Source organism: Malania oleifera, chromosome 7 (genome assembly GCF_029873635.1).
Source record: "Malania oleifera isolate guangnan ecotype guangnan chromosome 7, ASM2987363v1, whole genome shotgun sequence".
Taxonomy (NCBI): Eukaryota; Viridiplantae; Streptophyta; class Magnoliopsida; order Santalales; family Ximeniaceae; genus Malania; species Malania oleifera.
In genome coordinates, this window is record NC_080423.1 from 73,883,834 (window position 1) to 73,908,485 (window position 24,652).

Genomic DNA, 24,652 nt, shown 5'->3' on the forward strand with positions numbered 1-24,652 from the left:
TTTTTTAACAATCTTTGGGTTGTAATATATATTCTGATTTATGCATGATGAATGCCAATTTCTATTGAATTTATACACTTGCTCTGTATACTATGTTTGCTACCCTTCTCTTTTTGATTAATGTCAAAAGGGGAAGAGATTTGACAGCAAAATTGAGTATGCAATGAACTAAGCATGATATATGCATAATATTGACAAAATTGAGTATGCAAAAATAAGCATGATATATGCATAATATTAATATTAATCTTGAAATCTGGTATGATATGATATTGATACAATATTTGAGCATGACAGTGAAATTGAACTTAATTGAACTGATTATGATATATTTTACACAATGAAACCGATCTTAATTGAACTAATTATGATATACTTTACAAACATTGTTAAGATCATACTTATTGTAAGGGGGAGCCTTATCAAGGCTTACTCCATTTTGCTCCTTGTTTGTCATCACCAAAAAGGGGGAAATTTTTGGCCTAGCATGACTTATAATATGATTTTGATGATAACAAATCAAAGGACTTAACATGTTTGGTTAAGATAAGTTTCAGGGCTCAAAAGCTTTCATAAAAGATCAAGCTCAAGTGTTTAAAGAAGATTAAATGACGATTATGCTTAAAGACATGGCTCGTGATGAAGCAAAAGTCAATTGAAGAAAAAGCTCAAGATAATCACAAAGAATGGAAACCAATGCATGAAAACTTAGCACGAAGAAAGTTATAGTTCATAAAGAGTATCATGTAAGTACTTCACAATTTTAATAAAAATGGTTGAAGCTCTTAGGAACTATTATTGACTTAGAGACCCGTTTTTGAAAACCATGGAAAATATATTTCAAAAGTCTCATTTCAATATTCCAAGTTTAAAATCTAAAGAGTTTTTGGAAACAAATTTGTTAAATTCATAAAAGTTGTAAGCTCAGGCGACTGACCTTGATTGATCAGCTGAGTGGCCCTTTTATGTGCTTTTTAAGAAAACAAATAGAAGTGAGTCAGGCGACTGACCCATCTAGCACATGTGACTAACCCAATTCTAACTTTCAAAATACGCTGTAATTTAAAGGCACAAGCGACTAACCTTCGTGATTTCAAATTTAAAACAGCAAGGGAATGTTTTTAAAATTGATTGCTTGGCCCCCAAACTTTGAGAAAACTTGGGAAACACTCCAAGTAACTTGGGGAATGCGAAAATTTATTTTTTAAACTCTATAAATACAAGTTAATTTCAAGAATTATATACCAACAACAATCACCATTCAAGCATATACTTACACATTCAAAGCTTTATTGTTCAAAAATCTTTTGCTGAAGTTTTTGTTGATCAATACTCACGATTTCTGATCTTTCTACTGAGCTTTTTCAAATCAAATTAGAATCACGGTGATATTATTCTGAGCTTCATTCTTTATATTGATTATTGATTGAAGTACATTGATATTCAATTGTACTAATCTGCTCTTGTTGAGAGTTCTACTTGTACACAAGATTGTTTCTTGTTTCTCTTGTTATTATTTTACGATTCAAGATTGATGGATCGTTGCCTAACGAGAAGGGATATTCTTGTTAGAGAGAAATCTCCACCTGATACGGAGAGGTTGTAACTTAGCATAGAAATAAGCTGGAAAGGAAAATCCTCATAGCAGTTGCTTGGGGTAAGGACGTAGACCGCTGGCCAAACCTTGTAAAAAATTCAATTCTTAGCTTTTCTTCCCTACTCTCTTTACTTTACAGCAAGTATACAAATTGTATGTATGTTGAAATTGATTGCTGAAAACTATTTGGCTATTGGAATTGTTGAAACTTTGATCAAAGGAATTATATTTATTACACTTGAATCTTGAACTGCTGAATATTGCAGCTCTCTAAAATGCTGATTTTGATCAATATAAAAATCAATAAATTAATTGATTGTGTGATTTAAAAATTCTGAATACTAATTTTTGGAAACATAGTTGAGATTAATCTTATGAAATTTTATCTTTGATATATTCTGAAAAGAAAATCTTATTTGAATTGTTATTTGTTGAAGTAAGTTAAAATCATAATCTTTACATTGGATTGTTGGTTGGTAAATTAAAAAGGGATTGTGTAACTGAAATTAAAATTAAAAGGGGTTATACTTGACTAAAGAGTTTACAAAGAAAACATTAAAAATCCAATTCACCCCCGCCCCCCACACTTGGGAGTACACCTTACTTCTCAACCCTTTTTGACCAATTTATTTCTTTTAACTCTTAAGGGTTCCTTTGAATTATCCTTTTCACTAGTAGGTTTGAAAATCACTTCAAGATAATTTTCAATTTTTCTTTCTACGCAAATAATTTTCAAGACCTTCACAATCTTCCTCTTTTCTAAGGTGGCATGATATTCTCTCAGATTTTCTAATTGTATTGCCCACCTTTTATTTTCATTTTTCAAATGTGTTTTCTGCTTAGACATCCTATTTAGAAGCTTATGCATTTTACATAAAACATTTTCTAACTTTTCATTCAAAAGCATGCTTTTATCAATAAATTCATCACACGATTCAATACAAGATTTAATACAATAATTATCACATGAATCAGTGCATGAATTATCAACTAAAATATCACATGAGATATCAAATGATTCAATACAAGATATATCATAGCATTTATCATATGAATCATCAATTGAGGTAGGATGAGAATCATATATCTCTTCGTCGATTGATGTAACTAGCCCATAATTTACCTCCTCCTGATCATTAGAGCATTTAGAGGAGTGGTCTCCTTCTCTTTGGACTCTCCATATTTCTTTTATAGCTCATCTTAGATTTCCTTTGCACATCTAAGTGCTATAATTTCAAGAAAAATGTTAGAATCTAAAGCACGATATAGCATATCCATGGCATGAATATTAATTAAATTAAAATTATTTTCATTGATATGCATGCTATTTCCTTTAACAGTTATTTGTCAGGCCCTCCAGTCAATTGATTTTATAAATATATTCATTTTAATTTTCTAGGTGGTGCAATCAACACCATAAAATAAAGGAGGCCTAACCCATGATCGTCCGTCACCAAATAGGGATACACCAACTAGAGCCAATGCAATCTTTTACATAAGCGGTTAAGCCTTTTTGCAACGAGGCTCTGATACCAATTGATAGGAATGGTGTATTCCCAAGAGGGGGGTGAATTGAGTATTAAAAAGTTTTCTCCTAGGTTAGGTTCAAATTACAACCTAGGGTCTTTCTACAAAGTCTCAATTCCCACAAATATTAATGTATGCAAATATATAAAGAAAATAAAGCATTAACAATAAGTTAAACATAAGCATACATATACTGAATGTAAAAAAATAAGGGAAGAGAGTGACACAGATATTTGTTATTGAGGTTCAGCCAACACTACCTAAGTCCCCACCTCAAACTCACAAGTAAGAGGATTTCACTAGGTGCTCACTTAATGGATGAAGCGTCACTGATTACAACCTCCTCTTCTTACTAGGCAAGGAATACCCCAGGTCACGTTACAGGGCTGACCACAACCTTTACAACCACACCTTAGAAAGGTGCTACTGGTTCTTCTAACCGGGTTTGAACTAGTACGAGACTTTTTTAGTCAAGTCTAAGTCTATCTGGTGCACATTACAAGCCAGTGTAGTCCTCTTTCGACCATACGTCGGGAATACAACAGATATAATATTTTTGTACAACTATGAATGCTTCTACAAAAGCAAGTGATGTACATAGTTAAGCTTAAATGCACTCTTGTGTAATATGATGTTATGCTCAATAGAGTATGTAGGATAATTCTCTCAAAAATATATTTATGAAATAATGTGATAGAAAATGATGACAATGATCTTTGATTAAAAAAATGTATTCAATAAGTGTTTTTCAAAGATCTAAAACCCAAATAATATCACCTAAAATATTTTTCAAAGTGAAGTGTATGAGATATTTGCGAATGTGCTTACAAAAATATTTATGCAATAAACTCAGTTTAAGCCTTTGAATCTTGCAATGACTATGCAAAGACTTGTAAGCAAAAAAGAGTTTTCCCAAAGAAATATTTATCACGGAAAATAATATGGGAAATGCTTTAAAGAAATACTCTCAAAATGATTTTCAAAAATGAAGTGTGTGTGAAAGTGAATGCTTAAAAATATGCCCAAAATAAAACTTCTTTCAACAATCTCTTAAGAACAAAGGATTTTCAAGTAAGGGAGTGAAAGAGAAATCAAAAGGTCTCGTAAAATTATTTTCAAAAGGACTATAAGAGAGTTTAAAAAATTTAGCGCAAAAATTTTTGGGAGAAATTAAAATCTAAGCATTAGTTATAAAATTGAGTAATGAGGTAGTATTTATAAACTTTGAGAAAATTATGACCGTTAAGGACACGCTCATCATTTTGAAAAAAAATTAAGTGAAAAAATAATAACAATTAGTGCTTAAAAATAAGCCAACCCAAGAGATTCGGTCGACTGACGTTGGTGTCAGTGGGCTGACCTCAAACAAAATTTGAATTTTCAACAGGGTTCGATCGGCCGAGCAAGGGGTCGGTCTACTGACATAGGGCGATTTCGAACTCTTCGTAGGTTCAGTCTGCTAGGCTTAGTTTCAGTCTGCCGAGCCATGAAGACCGGTTAGCTGAGGCTATTTTGAACTATAGTGGTCAGTCGGCTAGGGAAAATAAAAAAGCTAGGTTTATAGGTCGGTCGACTATGGAAGCTAAGTTCAAAAAGTGGTCGGTCGACTGAGCCTAGCCAAACATTTGACTTCTAGCCTACAGTGTGCTCAATCGACTGAGCTTATTACAACTTGAATTGGCCGGTCGACTGAGCTAATTAAAACTTGAATTGGTTGATCGATTGAACTATAGTCAAATTTGACTTTTTGACCAAATTGCATGGTCGGTCGACTAAGCTGATTTGACCATAAAGGGCTCGATCGATTGAGCTCTGTGAAAGCCTAAATTTTTGCCCAAAAATTGACCCTAAAGTTATTTTAAAACCTTTGTATGATTTTAAATTTTATGAAAAGGTTTTCTATGAAAAGTTGGGTCCCCTAAGGTCAGTCTATGGTCTTTGATTCCCTATGGTCAATCTATGGTTCGTCCTGTCTGAGCATGCGAACATATCATGCTGTTAGCTTTGGTGTAATCCCAAAAGGGGGGTGAATTGGAGATTAAAACATTTCCTCCTAGGTTTAACTAATCTAGCAGTAGTATTATGCAACCTAGGGGCAGTCTAAATATATATGAAATTGTACATATGATATATTAAACAATTTTTAGAATATGCACCATAATTTTAGTATTTCTCAACCAAAAAGTAATTCTGTGCCAATCAGATATGCAGTATATTCAATAGGAAATTTAAATCAAGCACAAAGCAAAATATAATGTAGGAAATGTAAACTTGACACTGAATATGATATTGGGGTTTAGCCAATCTTGCCTACGTCCTCGCCTTGGCACACCAGCACAAGAATTACACTATAAGCTCACTTAACGAGTAGAGTAGCACCTAAACAACCAGGTCAATTAGTATAGGGCTGACCTCAATCTTTACAAATCCTCCTTGCGAGGTGGAGAAGGCCCTACCAATCCTTACGGGCTGGATTACCGCCCTTTCAGGCCCCACCTAGAATACAACAGATTTCACAATAATAATTGGGTACAGTGATTATGCTTCCCAATCAAGCAGATATGTACCAAATGTAATCAATCAACCACACATCAATAGTATAGGAAATTGTAAGCTCTATGATGTGATTTTTGTGTAAGCAACACTCAACAAGATATAATCACAAATATGCTCAAGAGTGCTCTAACTATTTCTTTGAAACTATATATATCAAATCTCAATGCTAGATTAGGGTTTCAAAGATGCTAATCAAATATTCAAATCAACTCCAAAAAATATTTTCCTCAATGAAATAAGCTTAAGAGTTGTTTGAAAAATAATATAACTTGTAAAATATTTGCACACAAAAATTATAGTTATGGGAATCTTGCAATGACCATGCAAAAATCCACAAGCTAATGAGTTTTTCCCAGCACTTGATTTATCAAATAAAATATGTGGGATAACTCTTTGCTTAACTCTCAAAAAATCAACAAACAACCAAGCACAGTATTGAGAGTATTAAGTGTTGACCTTATAGGTCACGCCCGGTTTTGATTATGACAAATACTCATTGTATCTAATGGGTGTTTGAAGTTATGTGCAGGAACTTATATTGGCAAATCACAATGCACAAAGAAAAAGTGAAGTTGAAGACCTATTTTCTAATTGTATTTTATTTTATATTTATTCGAAGGTTTGTAATAGTAATTAGGGTTGTGGTTTGTAATAAGCTCACACACATCACATGCATGATTTATTACGTAAGCTCAAACAAACCGTAAATCAAAATTGACCTTAGGGTTTACCCTTCGGTCAACCTTCGACCGACACCGGATTCCTTCGGTGTCTTGATTTTGGACATAAATGACCCTAGGACACTCACCTTTGCACTTGCATGCATTAGGCACTTGAATAGGGTGAATGTGTATTGAAAAGGGACCAAAATGCACACTTTGTGCACTTTCGGTCGACCGGCCAAGACAGTTCATTTTGTCCTGGTAGACCAAAACAAGCCTAGGTCAACAGTTGACCAAGGCCCTGGTCGACCGAACCAGGTAGTTCAAAAAGCCCCGGTTGACCAAAGCCTCATGGGTCAACAATTCGATCATATTGTCGACCAAGCCATTTTTGTACTCCAACTACCTGGTCGACCATGGGTCGTCGAGAAAAATCCCAACGGTCTGGTCGAACGAACCAGCCAGTTCAAAATGGCCCGGTCGACCGAACCTCGGTAAAATGGAAAATCGCCTTTGGAAAGGCACTTTCGGTCGACTGACCATTTAGTTCAAAAATGCCCTGGTCGACCGAACCATATGAGATCTAGTCAACCGAAACCTTTCTGGTCGACCGGACCTCTCGGGTTACCCTTATTTTTTTACCACAGTTAATATTTTTAAACAGGGTTAAAATGTTTAAAAGGTCATTAAACTTTTCTAACAATTTCTAATAGGTCCTTAACGATCAAAAATCATAGGGTGTCTATATATACCCCTTCATTTGGGAAAATTAGAAAGTTGATTAGTAAAACAAAAATTCCAAATTTCTCTCTCAAGCAAAATATTTCCTACTGCTCATACTCTTCTCAAATCCACTCAAACTTACCCTCTTCACTTCTTTGAATCATTTGTAAGTGTATTGAGTGCTTTTATTTAGAGGTTTGCCCTCTCATTTCGTGAGTGTTTGAATCGATTTTTACGAGAGCATAACCTAAGTATTCTTAGGAGGCTTTTCTAATTAGCCTAACCCTAAGAAGACTTGTGTTGAACTTCCGAGTGTTGCATTCTCATTGCAATATCTTAGGAAGTTTGTATTTGTTTTTGGCTTGTAAAAATATTTTCAAACTTACTCAAATATCTTGTGGTATTCATATTGACATTTTTGTGGAAAGATATTTGTGTTTGATATACTAATCTTTGTGGCAATATTTATTCAAGTTTATATCATTTGCTAAATACAAAGATTGTTTAGCTTTTGCAAACCAAACATATACACTAGTTGAAGTGATTGACATATTCTACTACTTACAATATTTGAAACTTGCATGATATCTTTGTTTGAGCATATCGATTGGGAACATATTGAAATACAAAGATTGCTTGTTGACACTCTCACGTACGCATTACACTGATAGGAAATATCTTTGAGAGTTGAACTATTTAGACCATACTAAGCTTACATTTTAAATCATCTGTGGTGTATGTGATTGAGCGCATTTGGGTACAAATATGTTTTACACGAAAGCACATTTATATTGTACCATTTGATTGTATATCTGAGTGATTCCGGGCGTGACCTGAGGGGGCGGTAATCCAGTCCAGTAAGGATTGGTGTAAAGGTTGAGGTCAGCACTGTGCTAATTGGCTTGGTTTGTATAGGTGCCGCTCCACCCGTTTAAGTGAGCAAGTTATTGTGATAATCCTTGTACTAGTTAGCCAAGGCGGGGACGTAGGCAGTTGGCCGAACCTCGATAACATATCTGCGTGTCATCCTCTCTTTACTGCTTTTTGGTGCTTGTGTGATTAATTAAATTGCTTTGCTTAATTTCTGATATATTTATATTACTTGCACTAGATTGACCATAGGGTTGTGAACATACTGCTATTAGGAGGAATACCTAGGAGATAAAATTTAAAAATACCAATTCACCCCCCCCCCCCTCTTAGGATCATGGTAAAGCTAACATCAAGCAATCAATGACAAAACAATAGCATAATAAGCACTCTCACAATACTAGGATTTATCAAAGGAATGAGTGTATGAGAGGATTTGAAGAAGATTAGGCAAAATAAGATTTTTGAGATTGAGAGGATTTTTGCTAATGATTTTCACTAATCTCTTGCTAATTTGCACAAATGAGACCCTATATATAGAAGTTGCCCAAATTATGACCATTAAGGACTCATAGGGCATTATAAGAATTGTTTAAAAGCCATTTAGAAAAATTAACTACGTTTAAACAATTTTAACCTCAGTAAAAAATAAACAACCCGAGAGTTTTCGGGTGGTTGAACCTTGGTTTGGTTGCCCAAATAGACTCAATTAAAAAAGTAAGTTTTGAACATTTGGGTGCCTGAGTCTTGATTTGGTTTGCTAAATTGAGGCGATTCCATTTTGTCCGTGTTTCGATCGCCTAGTCTATAATTCGGTTAACCGAACTCATGTGTTATGTTGCTTGAGGCCCAATTTGAACGTAAACGTTCGGTTGGCTAAGTTGGTGGAAAAAGTCAATTCAAGGGTTCGGTCTCCCGCAAATGGCACATTCATATTTGGTTCGGTTGCCCAAAACCAAGTCAACCCGTTGTCTTCTCAGCCGTTCAGGTGCCCGAAGTCTTTTGAACACAACAGGTTCGGTCGCTTGACCTCTCACAAATTTGCCTATTAAGTTCATTTCCACTTCAATCAATTCCCCTGATACGTTGAGTGATTTTGGGAGACATCTAATGTTCTTATGCATGGACCTAAAGGCCTTCTAAGGTCTTTGAGGACACCGAAAAAATTTGGCGTCGGTCAACCAAAGGTCGAACGAAGGATTTGGTTTCCTATGATCAGTCTACGGTCATTTTGAGCTTACAATTACCTACATGCATGACATGCAGAGATTATTACAAACCGATATAAATTATTACAGACCCAAATATAATAAATGCATTTACAAATGAAACATAAGTAGGTCTTCTTCTTTTGCCCTTCATTTTCTCATTGAATATGCCAGGAGTATGATCTTTAAGACTTTCATGCTTCCATCAATCATTTCTCATGTGTGTGCATTGAATTAATGACTTGTTCAAGTACTAGGTACACACATTAGTAATATGCAGTTTGTCATAATCAAAACCAGAGATTGGACTCAAAAAATCAACACATGCAGATGCATGCATTATTACAAACCAAGGATAAAAACTAAAATGCATATACATATTAAATCAAATATATCTTCTTCTTCTTTACTCTTTTGACTTCATGGAATACGCCAAGTGTGTCTAGCTTTAAGTTTCATTCTGGCTTCCATTTTCCCTTTGTCTTATGTGCGTGTCAAAAGATAAACATGTTCAAGCACTTACAACACAAATAAGACACTTATGCTTTGTCAGCATCAAAACAGGGATCAGACTCAAAAAGTCAACAATATAAACTTTCACAACTATTTATTTACAATTATACATAAATTATTATAATATCAATTTAGACATAGCATTAGAATATTAATCAAATTATTTTTAAAAAAGAATCAACTCTTTAATGCATTCATTCAAAAAAAAGATAACAAAATAGGAATATAGTTTCAAATAAAGAGCTTAGACATAAAAATATGAAATTAACATGGTGAAAAACTCTAATGAAAATTATACTCAAAGATAGGTTTGGAATTACCATGTAATCATCATATCAAATTAAGTGAGATTTTGGAATAATCAAAATCATTCCATTTTCAAAACTATAATAACTTCATTTAGCACTTGTTTGGAATATGGAAAAATTGGCCTTCTTGAAGTGCAATTGCTTTCAAAATTGCTCAAATGGGCTAAAGAAATGTTAGTGACTACAATAGTTTGCCCAGATCAAGTTTGACCAAGTGTGAAAAAATCGAGCCAAAGATAGTCCCTACTCTACAATCATTGGGAATATGAAAAAACTAGCCTTTTAAAAATGCAATTGCATATAAAAGAGGGCAAATTGGAGAGGACCTACTCTTATTGATAAATATGATATGATATGACATATATATATATATATATATATATATATATATATATATATGGATGGGAATACACATAATAAAAAAAGGGGGCAAAAAATAGTTACCTCTCTTGAAGTTTGGTAAAAAGATAATGACCTCCCTTGAGATTTTAAAAATTCCAAAGACTTCCTCCGAAGTTTTAAGAATTTTAGAGATCAACCCTAAGATTTGTCAAAAAGAGACAAATATCTCCTATATTTTGTAAAAAGATAATTTTTTGTGTGGGAGATCCGTACCTAAAGGGAGGTGAGTATCTTTTACCCTAAAAAAATTTAAGCTATTTAAATATTTGATTAATCATAAATTATTAAATATTGGATCAATCATATGTATATAGCCTATTGAGCTGCAGTAGGTGAAGATGTCGGCAGCACCAACCCTAGCCGCTTCCATTGAATGTTGAGCAGCAGAAAGTGGAGACCAGCAGCCACCTCCACCAACCCTGCCCACCTTGGTTGAAATTAAGCCAACTACTCCACCCCCCACCCCCCCTCCCCCTAATCCATGACTATATATAGGATATGTATATGTGTGTGTAATTGTGTGGAAGAAGTGTAAGGAACAGAGTGAAATTGTAAGAAGGTGAGAGAGAAAGGTGTGTGTGTGTGTGTGTGTGTGTGTGAGAGAGAGAGAGAGAGAGAGAGAGAGAGAGAGAGAGAGGGAGAGAGAGAGAGAGAGAGAGAGAGAGAGAGAGAGAGAGAGTTGAGTTGAGTTGAGTTGTGTCTCCTCCTCTTTATAATTTTTCTCCCAGTTTATAATGAGATTGGTGTGCTCTGTGGACGTATGTTCGATTAGACCAAACCACGTTAAATTTGGTGTTCCATTTTTGCTTATATTTACTTGTGTATGATTGTTGTTCCTAGATCCCTTAACAATTGGTATCAGAGATAGATCAGAGTAAAATCGCTAGATCGGAGCCTCTGCCCAATATCTCCAAACTGAATTTTGAACCCACCAATGTGTTCCTCTTGATGAGACAAAGCCAATAATACAAATCGGAGCTCAAATGGAGGTCCCACAAGCCCGCACACGCCAACACATGCCTCCGAAAGTCTGCCATCATAGCCACGTGCCTCCTAGTAGTCGATGCATAGCCTCATGCACCACTATGCACCGGCGACTTATTGGTGAGCATTGAAGCTTGAAGAAGAGCTAACATCAGCGTCAGTGTCAGCGCCTCGTCACCACCACCTTAGCACTTAGTCAGCCAACCACCCTACGTCCCACGGCATCAGCTGTCAGTCAAGTCATCCTCCATGTCAACTATGAGGCCCACCGCACCACATATAGCTGCCACGTTACCGGTGGCCCACCATACCACGCTAGCTGCCACGTCAATAGTCAGCAACTAGGGTCCACCCCCTGCCACTTTAGCAATAACAGCATTAGTAACGACTAACGGCGTCAAGCATATTCCTTTAAAAGAGAGAATATTCCATTAAGGTTAACAGAAGTTTGGCCAATTTGACCATAAGTTTGACTAGGCTTTTCGGAGCCATTTCAGATCCGTTTTTCAAATGACTTAGACCATTTCTAAGGTTTTGGGCCATTTTGGATCTAACTGTGCTATCCATTTGAGTTGATTCCATATCTAGATAGGTGAATAGATATGTCAAACCAAAAGAGCTCAAAGATCGAGATATTTGACGGCACAAATTTCAATTTTTAGAAGATGCAAATTGAGGACTACTTTTTTGGTAAGGAGTTGCACTTACCATTGAAAGGAAAGCCAGAATCCATAAAGGAGGGTGAATGGGAGTTGCTTGACCGAAAAGCTCTCAAAGCTATCAAGATGATGCTGGCAAAGTCTGTTACCTTCAATATCAAGCACATGACAACCATAAAGTCTCTTATGGATGTGCTTTCCAACATATACGAGTAACTATCAGCTACCAATAAGGTACACTTAATGAAGAGGTTATTTGCCATGAACATGTCCGTAGGTGAAAGTTTTAATAGACACCTAAATATTTTCAACGAGTTGTCGGATCAACTCGCCTCAATTGGAATTACGTTTAACAGTGAAATTCATGCCTTACTGATTCTTAGTCAGTTGCCTGAGAGTTGGAAATGTATTGTTATAGCGATCTATAGCTCTGTAGGAAAATCAAAGTTGAAGTATGATGAGGTCATTAGCATGATTTTGACGGAAGAGATCAGGATGCAATCAAACAATGCTTCCACTTCAAGTTCAGCCTTGAACATGGAAAGCCAAGGGAAAGGAAGCAGGCATAGGGTAGATCTAGCACCAGGAAATCCAGATCCAGAAATCCCAGAGGATCCCAGGGCATAAAGAAAATTGAGTACTGGAACCTTGGAAAGACCGAGCATTACAAAAACCAATGCAAAGGTCCAAGGAAAGAACATGAGGCGAACATAGAAGCAAATCTCGTCTCTTCTTCAGAAAAAGGAGATACACTGATATGCTTTTTGGAGAGCAAGAAGGAGTCTTAGGTCTTAGACTCTAGAGCCTCATTTCATGCAACTTGCAGTAAATATTGCCTAAAAGAGTATACACTAGGTAATTTCGATAAGGTATACCTTGACAATGATCAATCTTGCAACATAGTCGGCAAGGGAATCATGAAGATCAAGATGAACGGGTCAGTATGGAAGCTGAAGGATGTCATATATATTCTAGTCCAGAGAAAGAACTTGATCTTAGTTGGACAACTAGCAGATGAGGGATACACAACAACATTCATTAGCGATGAATGGAAGATATCAAAGGGCGCACTAACGATTGCACGAGGTAAGAAAAGTGGAGCACCTTTTCTGACCTCCAATGTCTGCATGTCTATTTTAGTTGCTACAGGAAATGACGATAAAAACATTTGGCACCAACAACTCGGTTACATGAGTGAGAAGGGACTTAAAGTGATGCACTTTAAGGGAAAGTTGAGTGATCTATGGTCAGTAGAGATTGACATATGCGAGGATTGCATACTCGAGAAACAGAAGAGGGTCAGTTTCTAGACATACACTTGTTCCCCAAAGAAGGAGAGACTAGAACTAGCCTACTCAAATGTATAAGGACCGACGATCGTCTCATCCACAGGCGGAAGGAATTACTTCATCACATTTATTGACGATCATTCTCAGAAGGTATGGGTTTACTTTCTGAAACATAAATCAGATGGCTTTGATGCTTTTAAGATTTGGAAATCAATGGTTGAAAATAAAATGGGGTTAAAAATCAAGAAGCTAAGAACTGAAAATGGTAGTGAGTATGAAGACACCAAGTTCAAGAAATTCTGCAATGAGCATGGTATCAAGATGGAAAGAACTGTGCTAGGTATGATCTAGCACAACAGCGTAGCCGAGCGGATGAACCGATCGTTGACTGAAAGAGCCAGAAGAATGCGTATACAATCAGTCTTACCAAAGCAGTTTTGGGCAGAAGCAGTCAACACAGCAGCATACTTGATTAATAAGAGTCCATCAGTACCATTGGACCACTGTCTACCAGAAGATGTATGGAGTGGAAAAGAGGTGAGACTTTCACATTTGAAAGCTTTTTGGTTTTGTTGGGGGCTTAGGAGATCTTCTCAGTCCCATATACCAAATAAAAGGTATATGGATTATCTCCTTCTTACAGACGGAGGAGAGCCTGAATGCTATAATGAAGCATGTCAAGTAGGAGATTCGAGCAAGTGGGAGCTTGCGATGAAGGACGAGATGAAGTCCCTCACCTCCAACAAAACATGGGAACTAGCTAAGTTGCCCAGAGGTAAGGAGACTCTTCACAACAAGTAGGTGTACAAAATCAAAAGGAGCATGATGGCTTTGAGAGGTACAAGGCATGGTTGGTAGTCAAAGGCTTCGAGCAAAAGGAAGGAATTGACTACATCGACATCTTTGCACCAATTGTGAAGCTAACAGCCATAATATTAGTCTTAAGAATTATTGCCTCGAAGGGTCTACATCTTGAGCAGTTGGATGTGAAGACGAAATTTCTTCGTGGTGATCTAGATGAGGAGATTTACATGCACCAATTAGAAGCATTCTCAGTGGAAGGTAAAGAGAATCTTGTGTGCAAGTTGAAGAAGAGCTTGTACAGTCTAAAACAAGCTTTCAAGCAGTAGTACAAAAAATTTGACGACTTTATGCATAGGAAAGATTTTCAAAAGTGCAACACCGACCACCGTTGCTACTTCATGAGGTATCAGTCTAACTATATCATTATGTTTGTATATGTCGATGACATGCTAATCACAGGACCAAATATAGAAATGATCAGAAAATTGAAACAGCAATTGTCAAAGGAATTTGATATGAAGGAGTTGGGTTCAGCAAAGCAGATAGTTGGAAAGCGGATCTCCAAAGATAAGCAATAGGGAACGTTGCAGTTATCTCAGTTAGAGTACATTAGCCGTGTTTTATAGAGATTCAACATGAGCAGCGTCAAAGCGGTAAATACATCATTGGCCAAACACTTTCGCCTCTCCAGGGATCAGGCTCCCCAGACATATGAAGAGAAGGACTTCATAACGTACCTTATGCCCCAGTCATTAGAAGTCTCATGTACACCATGGTTTGTACTAGACCAAACATTGGCTAAGCAGTGGGAGCTGTCAGCAGGTTCATGTCAAATTCAGGGAAGACTCACTGGGAAGCAGTGAAGTGGATCTTGAGGTACCTAAGTGGCACTATTGATAAGTGCTTATGTTTTGGCAAAAGAGACTTGAAAATTGAAGGGTATGTAGATGCCTATTTTTCTGGTGAAGTTGATCACCGCAGAAGCAGCACCGGATATGTGTTCACTGTTGGCACAACAACTGTTAGTTGTATGTCACAAATACAAAAGATTGTTGCCCTATCCACTACAGAAGATGAGTACGTAGTAGTGACAGAAGCCAGCAAAGAGATGAATTGACTTTAAGGTTTGTTGACAGAACTTGGAATAAAGCAGGAGGGGAATGTTTTGCACAGCGACATTCAGAGTGTGATACATCTGGTAAAAAAATCTGCATTTCATTTCAGAACCAAACACATTGGACTTCGTTAACACTTCGTCAGATTTCTATTAGAGAACAAAGTCCTGGCACTTGAAAGAGAGAGTTGAGTTGAGTGGTGCCTCTGTAATTTTTCTCCCAATTTATTGTGAGATTAGTGTTCTCCATGGACGTAGGTCAAATTAGGATGAACCACATTAAATCTGGTATTCCATTTTCGTTTATATTTGCTTGTATGTGATTGTTGTTCCTAGATCCCTTAAATGTTTACTTTTTGGACGCGAGTCCAATCATAAAATAAAAACACATATTCAATCATTAGGACATGAGAAGGCTGCTCATGGTGAGCATCGCTTTTTGAGTGTGGATCATACATAGGCCAACAGAACATGGGTTAAATTGAGTAGTACATTTTTATTTTGACCAAGTCAAATGTGGAGTTTCCTGAAAATATAAAAAGACTCTATTTTGTCTTTTCCAGCAATAATAGAGTGTTGAATTGTACGTGGCAGTGCAAAAGCGCAGGCTTTAAGAAATTGGCTGGCATGGTTTCAAATTCTATAAATTTTATTTTTTTCTTTTACAGTTCTAGAATTGTTTTAACACCACATAGGCTTAAAAATTGGTGGGCTCAGTCTATCTATGGAGTACTCCCAAGTAGATACTCCCTTCTGCATATCAATATTTCACATTGTTTTGTTCCGTATGACGCCTTTGTTTTTTACTTTCATCGGCATTCATTCTCTCACAGCTGTTCCCAAACTTTCCGTATGAAATTTTATTTTCAACAAATAGTTCTTAGGGCAAAAATTAACTTTTCGTTTTAGTATAAAAGTGGTGTGACCATTCAAGTCATTTCCCTTAGAAATGAAAGAGTCTGTTTCACATCTTTATTATTTTCTGTCTAATTTTTGTTTATACATGGTAAAAAATAGTTTATAAAAATAATTTAAATATAATTAAAATAAAATATTAGTCAATTATGAAATATTTTATTATTTGCCAACTGTCACATATAGTAAGATTATCATTGTAAAGTGAATTTTAAAAATATAATAATTAAGTAAAATAATTATAATTTTTTTAGTAGTGCTTTTAATTTGTATTATTTTTCATTTTTATTGTTTTAATTATATTTTTAAAAATATTATTGATTTAAATTTGAAAGTGAATATTTTTTAATTAGGATTTTAAGTTATTTTAACTTTAGGAATATTACCAAACAGGTTGCTAGTTTTTTTATTTTTAGCTTCTATTTTTTTCATTTAAACATGCAAATATATGAAAAAGCTTAGTTACAAAATATAAAGCCTCACATAAAGTTTAAATTATTTTCTAACAAGTAGAAAGCCTCACATAAAGTTTAATTCAAAGAAAAAAATTGAATGAGAATATAATAGAAGTTAAATATGAAAATAATACTTTACTCATGCAAAAGTTTGTATAATTAATAGATACTACCATATTGATCCAAATTTTAAAATATTCATTCCTTAATTATCTCTATGGCATATTATTATAGATTAATAATTTTTTTTTATATTTCTTTTGTTAGCTAGTATAAAATTATATTATCTTCATTGTATCCCTAATCTATTCCATTTTGTAAAGTTGTTTTTGATTCATGGAATGGGACAAATTTTATATAATGATATATAATTTGTAAGACTAATCCTATATTTGGGAGAGGTTTTTGGTTTGGAGTTGTGCGGATTTAGGCAAAATGTAATAAAAAATATTTATTCAATTTGGTTCAAATTCACTCAATCCAAATCTAAAACCCAAATCTATGCTCCCAAATAATACGTAAAAATGATCCAAAATTTTGTATTATTTTACCGAACATAGAATCATATATAAATACATATTTCGTAAAGACCGAAAAAATTATAATGATTAAATAATTAAGAAGATAATAAATGGAATAGATAAATAAAAAATAAGGGAAAAAAGAAGATTTAAAAGAAGAACAACAACAGACCTCGTCGACGAATATCCTATCTTCGTCGACGAGTGTTCTTATAGAAATTATTGACGAATTTCAGTCCCTCGTTGACAAAGAGATCCCGAGTGAACAAATTTCAAGTTTTAAGTTTCGTCGATGAACGCATCCTTTGATCGATGAATTTCCTTCTATGATTTGTAGACGAATCTTGTCTTCTCGTCGATGAAACCACGTGGAAACATTATGTATAAAAGGATCCAAGGAAGCTTCTTCACGAAGAAACTCATTTTCCTCCAATTTTCTCTCTCTAAAACGTTTCCTCTGTCTTCTCTCTTCATTTAGCCCGAATCAACAAACCGAAACCGCTACAGTATTCTAGGGGTGATTCTCAACACATCTAGCGGAGCAGGTTTCTAAACTGGACTTTTTAGAAAATGCTCCAAAGTTTAGGTAAGGGTTATGATTCTTAGATTCTGGGGGTTTAAATGTTTATTTAAGGTTTATAAGTTGAGAAAATGCTGAAATAGTAGGTTATTCGGGGTTTATCTAATTAAACTAGGGTTTTTAATCTAAGGTTCGGGTGAGCACCACAGGCATCATTTTGGGTTCCTGTTGGCGTAAATATTATGTATATATGTATATGATTTTTTATGTGGGTTTTGAAGTGCCAACGGTTTGAATTGTAAATTTCTGAGCTTAGGGTTATGCTGTTAGTTATTATTTATGAAAAAGGAAAGATAAAATGGCAGATTTTATGGATAATTGTGTAAGAAATTAAATGTATATTTTCAGTATATTAACGATGATTATGGGTTGGTTTATTTTCAGTAAACGTATGAATATATGTTGTTAAATTGTGTGGCATGAGTAAAAATGAAATTTCTGTGCTAAACTATGGTATATGTATAAGATGCAGGAAATACTGGAAATGTATTGAGAAATAAAATGTGATATGATTTATTATGCATGTGTTTGGAATTGTTAAATGACAATGTATGGTTTGAGAACTCTGGTAAACTGGTAAACTAGAAAATGGGTATAGTACTGTTGTGGATATATTTGGCGAAACTAGTGCACCCACACGTCTTAGATAAAGTGTGGAGATGAGATGGTCGATTATGCTGGGAAGGGTAGTGTTCTCCTGGAGTCTAGACCAGTGTAGGAGCAGCCAATCAAACCTACATATAGTATAATGTGGTTGATTTAGCTATGGTGGGCCGACCAGAGTTAAGTCTAGCCTTCGGGCCGCACAACCCATCATGAGGCGGAAGCATGACTATGATATAATTAGTATAAAGAGTTCTAAACGCATAATTGTTATTTTAACCATGGGTAATATGGAAAATGATAGATATGAGAACAACGGATATGAAAAATTAGCAAATGGAAATGATATGGACAAAAATGATATGGAAATAGATTATAAGAATATGGAATATGAATATGAATGTAATGAACAATATGGAGATAACAGATATAGAGTAAAGAAAGAAAGGTATTATATATATATATATATATATATATATATATATTGTATTATTACATGTATTTGGGGCGGGGTATACTCTTTGCCCGAGGGCTTACTGAGAAAGGTGAGTGCCCTGATAGGTATCAGATGTAGCTGTGAATTGCATAACATATTAAGGCAGAGGGAAACTACTTGTATAAGTGGGTAATCTTCTCTATTCTCGGGGACTTCTGCCAGTAAACTTTTGTGTGAATGTGTGAGTACAAAATAAACTAATTACTTGAGGGCTTACTGAATAAGGTAAGTACCCTGATATGCTTCAGATGTAACCGTATATTGCTTAAAATATCAAAACAGACGGGTGCTACTTGTATGAGCGGGTAATCGCCCCAATCCTTAAGAACTCTCGTTGGTAAAATACTTTGCATGTGTTTGATTAGGAGCAGAAAATGGTTTTATAATTATGGTTTCATTTGAAAATAATGAATATATATGTTGTACACAAATCTTATGATAGCTACACACTGATTTAATGTATTATATCCTTACTGAGACGTGTCTCACCCGATAGTTGAATTTCATCTTTTCAAGACTTTCGCATGATCGAGCTTAGAGAGTTTGGGGCTGATATAGCATTTTTGAAAGAAAAAGAGGGTATAAACTTTGGTTATAATTTTGGGGATTGTAATACATATTTATGTTTTCAGAGTTGTGAATGGTTGTAAATACTGGATGTTGGGTTATGTTTTTGAGATGTATATAGATATAGAAACTCTGGCATATTATTGAAGAGTTGTTATTATTTTTCCTGCATAACTGATATAGAGTCAAGTACAGGTAATAGAACACGTGGCACCTAGGCCCCACTTGGTGGGTTTGGGGCATCACAAAGCGGAATCAGAGATTTAATTCAAATAACACTTCGGGCCCTAGTTTTGGGTTCGGGGCATTACATATTTTCATCCTAAATTTAAATACTTAATCATTTATATCCATTTCATGTTTTAACTTAATCATGTTCTTAATTTATTACATAACACATTTAAATCTACTAAATCTATACACTATGCTCATTTTATTATTATAAATAAAGATTTTACAAATTAAAGGTAACCTAAAATAAAGTTTTTTTCCTGCATAATCACGTGAATTTGTGTTATCATCAAATCACTTCTAATGCGTCTTTTTTATACGATCTTGCTGTGAGAATTTAGAAATATCAACACAATTTTTACTTCTATGCCAATAATTAGCACCCTACTCCCCCCTTATGGTAAAAAAAAAAGTGGCTATAAGAAAAAAGAAAGAAGCTTATTTGTGTATAAGAGTACGTTTAATTTGGTGTTAAAAGTTCAATATTGGGATGAAATTGAATAGAACAAAGCTAGGCTAACTATGACAGATAATTATTGTATTTTATATTTGTATTTTCATGTGTAAATCACATATTAATCATTTAAAAAATGAATAGATCAATATAATAAAAAAATAATGGGTGGTCTAGCTCATTTTTGGCGGATCCAACCCTAGGCCATGTAAATACGCCAAGGCCTACCTCTTGACCGATTCAATCTGGCACACATTAATTGTACCAAACCTAAGAATGACACTTAGCCTAGCGAATTTGTCCTAACCGACAAGGAACACTCCTATAATTAGGAATTAGGATTGAGAGTTTTATATGGAAGGCTTTGGTTTGAACTTACTAAGGGGTAAAAAGAGATTTTGGATGGAGAATGGGCTACTTTCTTGTATAGCTCGGACTAGACTCCTAGTTGACAAAAAGAAAAAGGGAAAACTAAATCCTTAATTAAGGACAATATCTTCTTTTTCTCTTTACCAAAAAGAAAGCAGACCCTCTTCTCTTTTTTTGGAATACGCATCGGTAATTCACGCGTCCGTTTTACGGTCCATGTGATTAATTTTGCGCTCCTTGAAGTTGATCCCACAACTTCAAAGGGAGGGTAAATTCAGGAGTCCAGGGACGGAAACAAGTTCGGAAGGGATTGAATACCTGATCTCGTGAAAGGCACTCCCACAGCCCGTACTACCACCTGAACCACACCGGGGTAAAAGGGAGGGGGGGGGGGGGTGGGGGAAGAGAAGTAACAATACAGAAGCCAGAACAATATAATACTGCACCACACATGGGTCATTGAAGGAAAAAAATTCATGATTTTTTCCCAGCATCTTATTGTTTGGAAGCATTCAAAATATTCAAAAAATCTGACCACCCCTCTCAATTAATCTATTTTCTTTTATTTTTCTAACTTGGCTCCTTCCCCATTTTAAAGGATGCTCTGCGCTCACCCCTCCCTTCACCTTCCCCTGCTCACAGAGACACACAGCGCGCGCGCACGGAGAGAGAGAGAGAGAGAGAATGGCTGCAAATCTTTTTTCAAGTGAAGAAGAGTACATAGATATTGAAGTAGGCTCTTCTGCCAACCTATTTGGCTACTCCATGAGCTCCCCTCCACCAGCCAGAGAATTTGAGTTTCATATGTCGTCAACCTCTGCAGGCACAGAGCCGGTAACTTTCCCAGCTGATGAACTCTTCTACAAAGGAAAACTGCTTCCTCTCCACCTCCCTCCCCGCTTACAAATGTTCCAAAACCTCCTCCACGCAACAGAGGCCTTCGAGGACCAGCAATGCTGTCTTCCTGTTTCCACAAATTCCGCCAGTAGTCTTGCACTGGAATCCGACATCTCACCGCCGGAGTCTCGCCGGGAAAGCATCGAGCTAAACTCTGCAGATGAGTGTTTCTTTGAATGGTCGAGTACCAAAACGGGCAGTGTCAATGTTGTTCATCAATCTAAGAAGTCTAATAATTGGTCTGAGAAGCTCAAGCAGGTCAAGCAGAGCTCACTGGGCAAAAAGCTGAAAGCTTCACGGGCGTACCTTAAGTCTCTGTTTGATTATAAGTCTGGCTGTTCAGATGAATCTTGTGCAAAAGCAGCCACTGCAGCAGAAGCAGAGAGCTTTTGCAGAGGCAAGGGGAGTTTGAGCGAGCACATGAGTGTGGCGAGGAAAAATCCATTTGGGCAAACCGATAAAAATGAAAGGTGCACAATATCATCAACTATTACTGTCGCGAAGAGCATGGGCAAGGAATTTATTGAGGAAGATGTTAGCAGCAGCCAGAGGAGGTCATTCTCAGGGGCAATCAAATTGCATTCTGCTGTGGCGAAGTGTTCGTCTTCGTCTTCATCGTCTTCGGGATCTTCGGCTTCTTCATCCTTTTCATTCAACTCTAATGGGTTTTGTGATCAGTTACAGTCCCTGAGGAGGAGCAGCAGTGCCAGTTCAGAGACTGAGACTTCAGTTGAGGGAGCAATTGCTCACTGTAAGCAGTCCCAGCATTCCAGGAAACATGTCAATGAAGTTGATCTTTGTTCACTCTCTGCTCCAAGAATTGCAGGTTTTGAGGATGGAGAGAGAATATGAATCATTGAATCTGCAGCAAATGACTTTTTTTTTTTAATGTTTTGAAAGGTGAATTCGCAACAAGTGATGCACATGAGAAGATGAATGATGGTGTCCCATTCAAAATGAGAACTGGGTGCGTTTTTTTTCTGCATAATGTAAAAGATTAGAAGATGAAGATGAAACAAATTTTCAGATTATTTTGAACTTGGCATGTTAAGGACTGTTTAAACTTAAATGAATATCAAGAGGGGATGGAGAGGAAATGATGGCTCCATCCATTCAAAGCCTATCAAATTCATTTGAAACCCCGTGTGTGTTTGTGTGTACCTTCCAACTAAAAATTCAATGCTGGTAACTTTTAATTAAGTTGTTTTGAATGATAAAAGATAAGATGAGAGCAAAAACCAAACTTTCACTCTTTCCCAAGTGATGGAAACCTTTTCAGGAAAGTTGCCTTTAACTTTTTTCAGTCGTAAGGGCAGAAGCAGTGCAAAAACTAGGCCTCTGTCAACTGAACAATGGTTTTAAATCATCTCCTCAATCCTAGATTCTTTATAAAACTGCTTCAGGCTTTTCCACTACCCTTTTCAAAAAAGAACTGTGCAAGTTGTACCGCTGCATAAAAGTGAGGAACATATAAGCACCATATATATGTGTTATTTTCTTTCTAATAAAGAAAACGCTGAAAGTTATTTAGTGCTCTCAACAGTCTCTGCAGAAAGTGAAGTTTCTTGAGAAAGTATGCTGTGATTAATGACTTGAGATTTTAAAAAATTATTCTGCAAGCCACATAGTGCAACGTGCATGAAAGGAGAAAAGAAAGATTACAACTTCATTTTAGTACAATAATATAATCAGAAATAATGTCAAATTTAAATGTCACTAAGAATAACAGCAGTGGCGTTGACTGTAACGAGAAATTTTCTCTAGCTGTCTGAAGAGAGATTCAAATGAAGTTGCATATATTTTTATGATGCTTTAGGCATTTCTTTCACTCTTCCCTTTGATATTGACAAAACAGCAAGTTAAGGAAGCATGTCCACCAGATTTTTGACAGAATTGGAATGGGAAGCTGGAGGCAGCGAAGAGACTAGAAGAATATTGCCAAGGTGTTGGTCACTGCTGATAAGCACATAACAAGCACATTTCTCACCGCCAAAATAACACAGCTATAGTTTGGAGAAAGAAGGGCAAGGAAGGCCGCTTTTAAGCATCCTATAGAAATTGTTTGTATTTCCCACTTGTCCTGAAAATATTCCAATTCATGATTCATTTTTCTAAGTTATTTTTCGAAGAATAAGTTAATGTTTGATCCAATTAATGTAGGATTTATATCCCAAAAGATATGTCCCACATATAGGTTATATGTCCCATATGATAAGGATATGAATGGATACATGAGTTAACCAAAGGGTTAGTTTATTTAAAATGAGAAATTAATTGTACAAGTTTGAAGAGATTTATATATATATATATATATATTAGCTACTATTATGAGGAGTAGCTATAAGGGCATGCTATATGTCCAGTTAAGTTAATGAAAGGAGAGCCAAAGAAGTGTAAGAAAATCTAAGTTCATAAGCTCTAGGGTTAGCTACATGATGTTAGTTGCAAAAAAAAGATAGAAAGAAATTGTTCTCTCTCTGTCTCTACTTCTCAAATCATCAGAAGATTTCATAGATCTGGTGAAGGAAAGAAAGAGAAAGAGGAAAAGTAGGAGAAACGATTTCTTCAGATTCTTCGGGTGTTCTTCTTGATAGATTTGATATGATCGATTCCGGTATGTAAAGTTTATAGTTTATGATTTATTTATTTTCCGCATAAAAGGTTATTGATGTGAAGTTCATGATAATTGAAGATCCTTAGAATGCAATATATTTATAAATTTTTTCTTACACGGAAATGCTATTTCTAGGATTACTATAAAAAATAAATGACAATGCAAGAATTTCTATAATTTCATAACATATTAGAATAGATAATAAGTATTTCAAATTTTACCCGGTGAATGTCTATTCCTAACCCATTACATGATTGATGAACAACACTGAAGTTTATAGGTATGACTTTCTTCTAAATTATAATATTACTACACTATTTTATTACCTACATACAATCTTATTCAATTTTATTCTTGTATTTCGTAAAGCAAACATAACTTAAAAGAATATGTTCAATAAGTCGCTAAGCTGTAAAAAATTAGCTTAGAACTTACTTTTTACCGAGCATTTTAAGTAGTGTGGATGGTAACCAATCTAAAGCAAAAAAATAAAAAATAAAAAGGCCCAATGTTTATGGGTTTGCATATGCATTGAGTGCATTATGCAAGATTTTTATTGTAGTCCGCCAATAGAAACAACTCATTACCAATTTTATAAGATATACACCAAATAAAATCTTGTTAAAACAGAAGATCATGAATACTCCTCCATACACGGTTTCTTTATCTTTTTGGTACACACTTCTATAGAAATTAAGATAAATTTTTAGCACTTAAGAGAGAGGTTTTTCTCA

General features: G+C 35.5%; 1 protein-coding gene across 1 annotated transcript; it reads left to right on the forward strand.

Moving 5' to 3' along the window:
• Window positions 1–20,732: 20,732 nt before the first annotated feature.
• LOC131159525 (probable membrane-associated kinase regulator 4) lies at window positions 20,733–22,342 on the forward strand. The gene has a single exon (XM_058114515.1). It carries the CDS (start codon window positions 21,092–21,094, stop codon window positions 22,154–22,156), a length of 1,065 nt encoding a protein of 354 aa, XP_057970498.1. The 5' UTR covers window positions 20,733–21,091; the 3' UTR covers window positions 22,157–22,342.
• The last annotated feature ends 2,310 nt before the right edge of the window (window positions 22,343–24,652 follow it).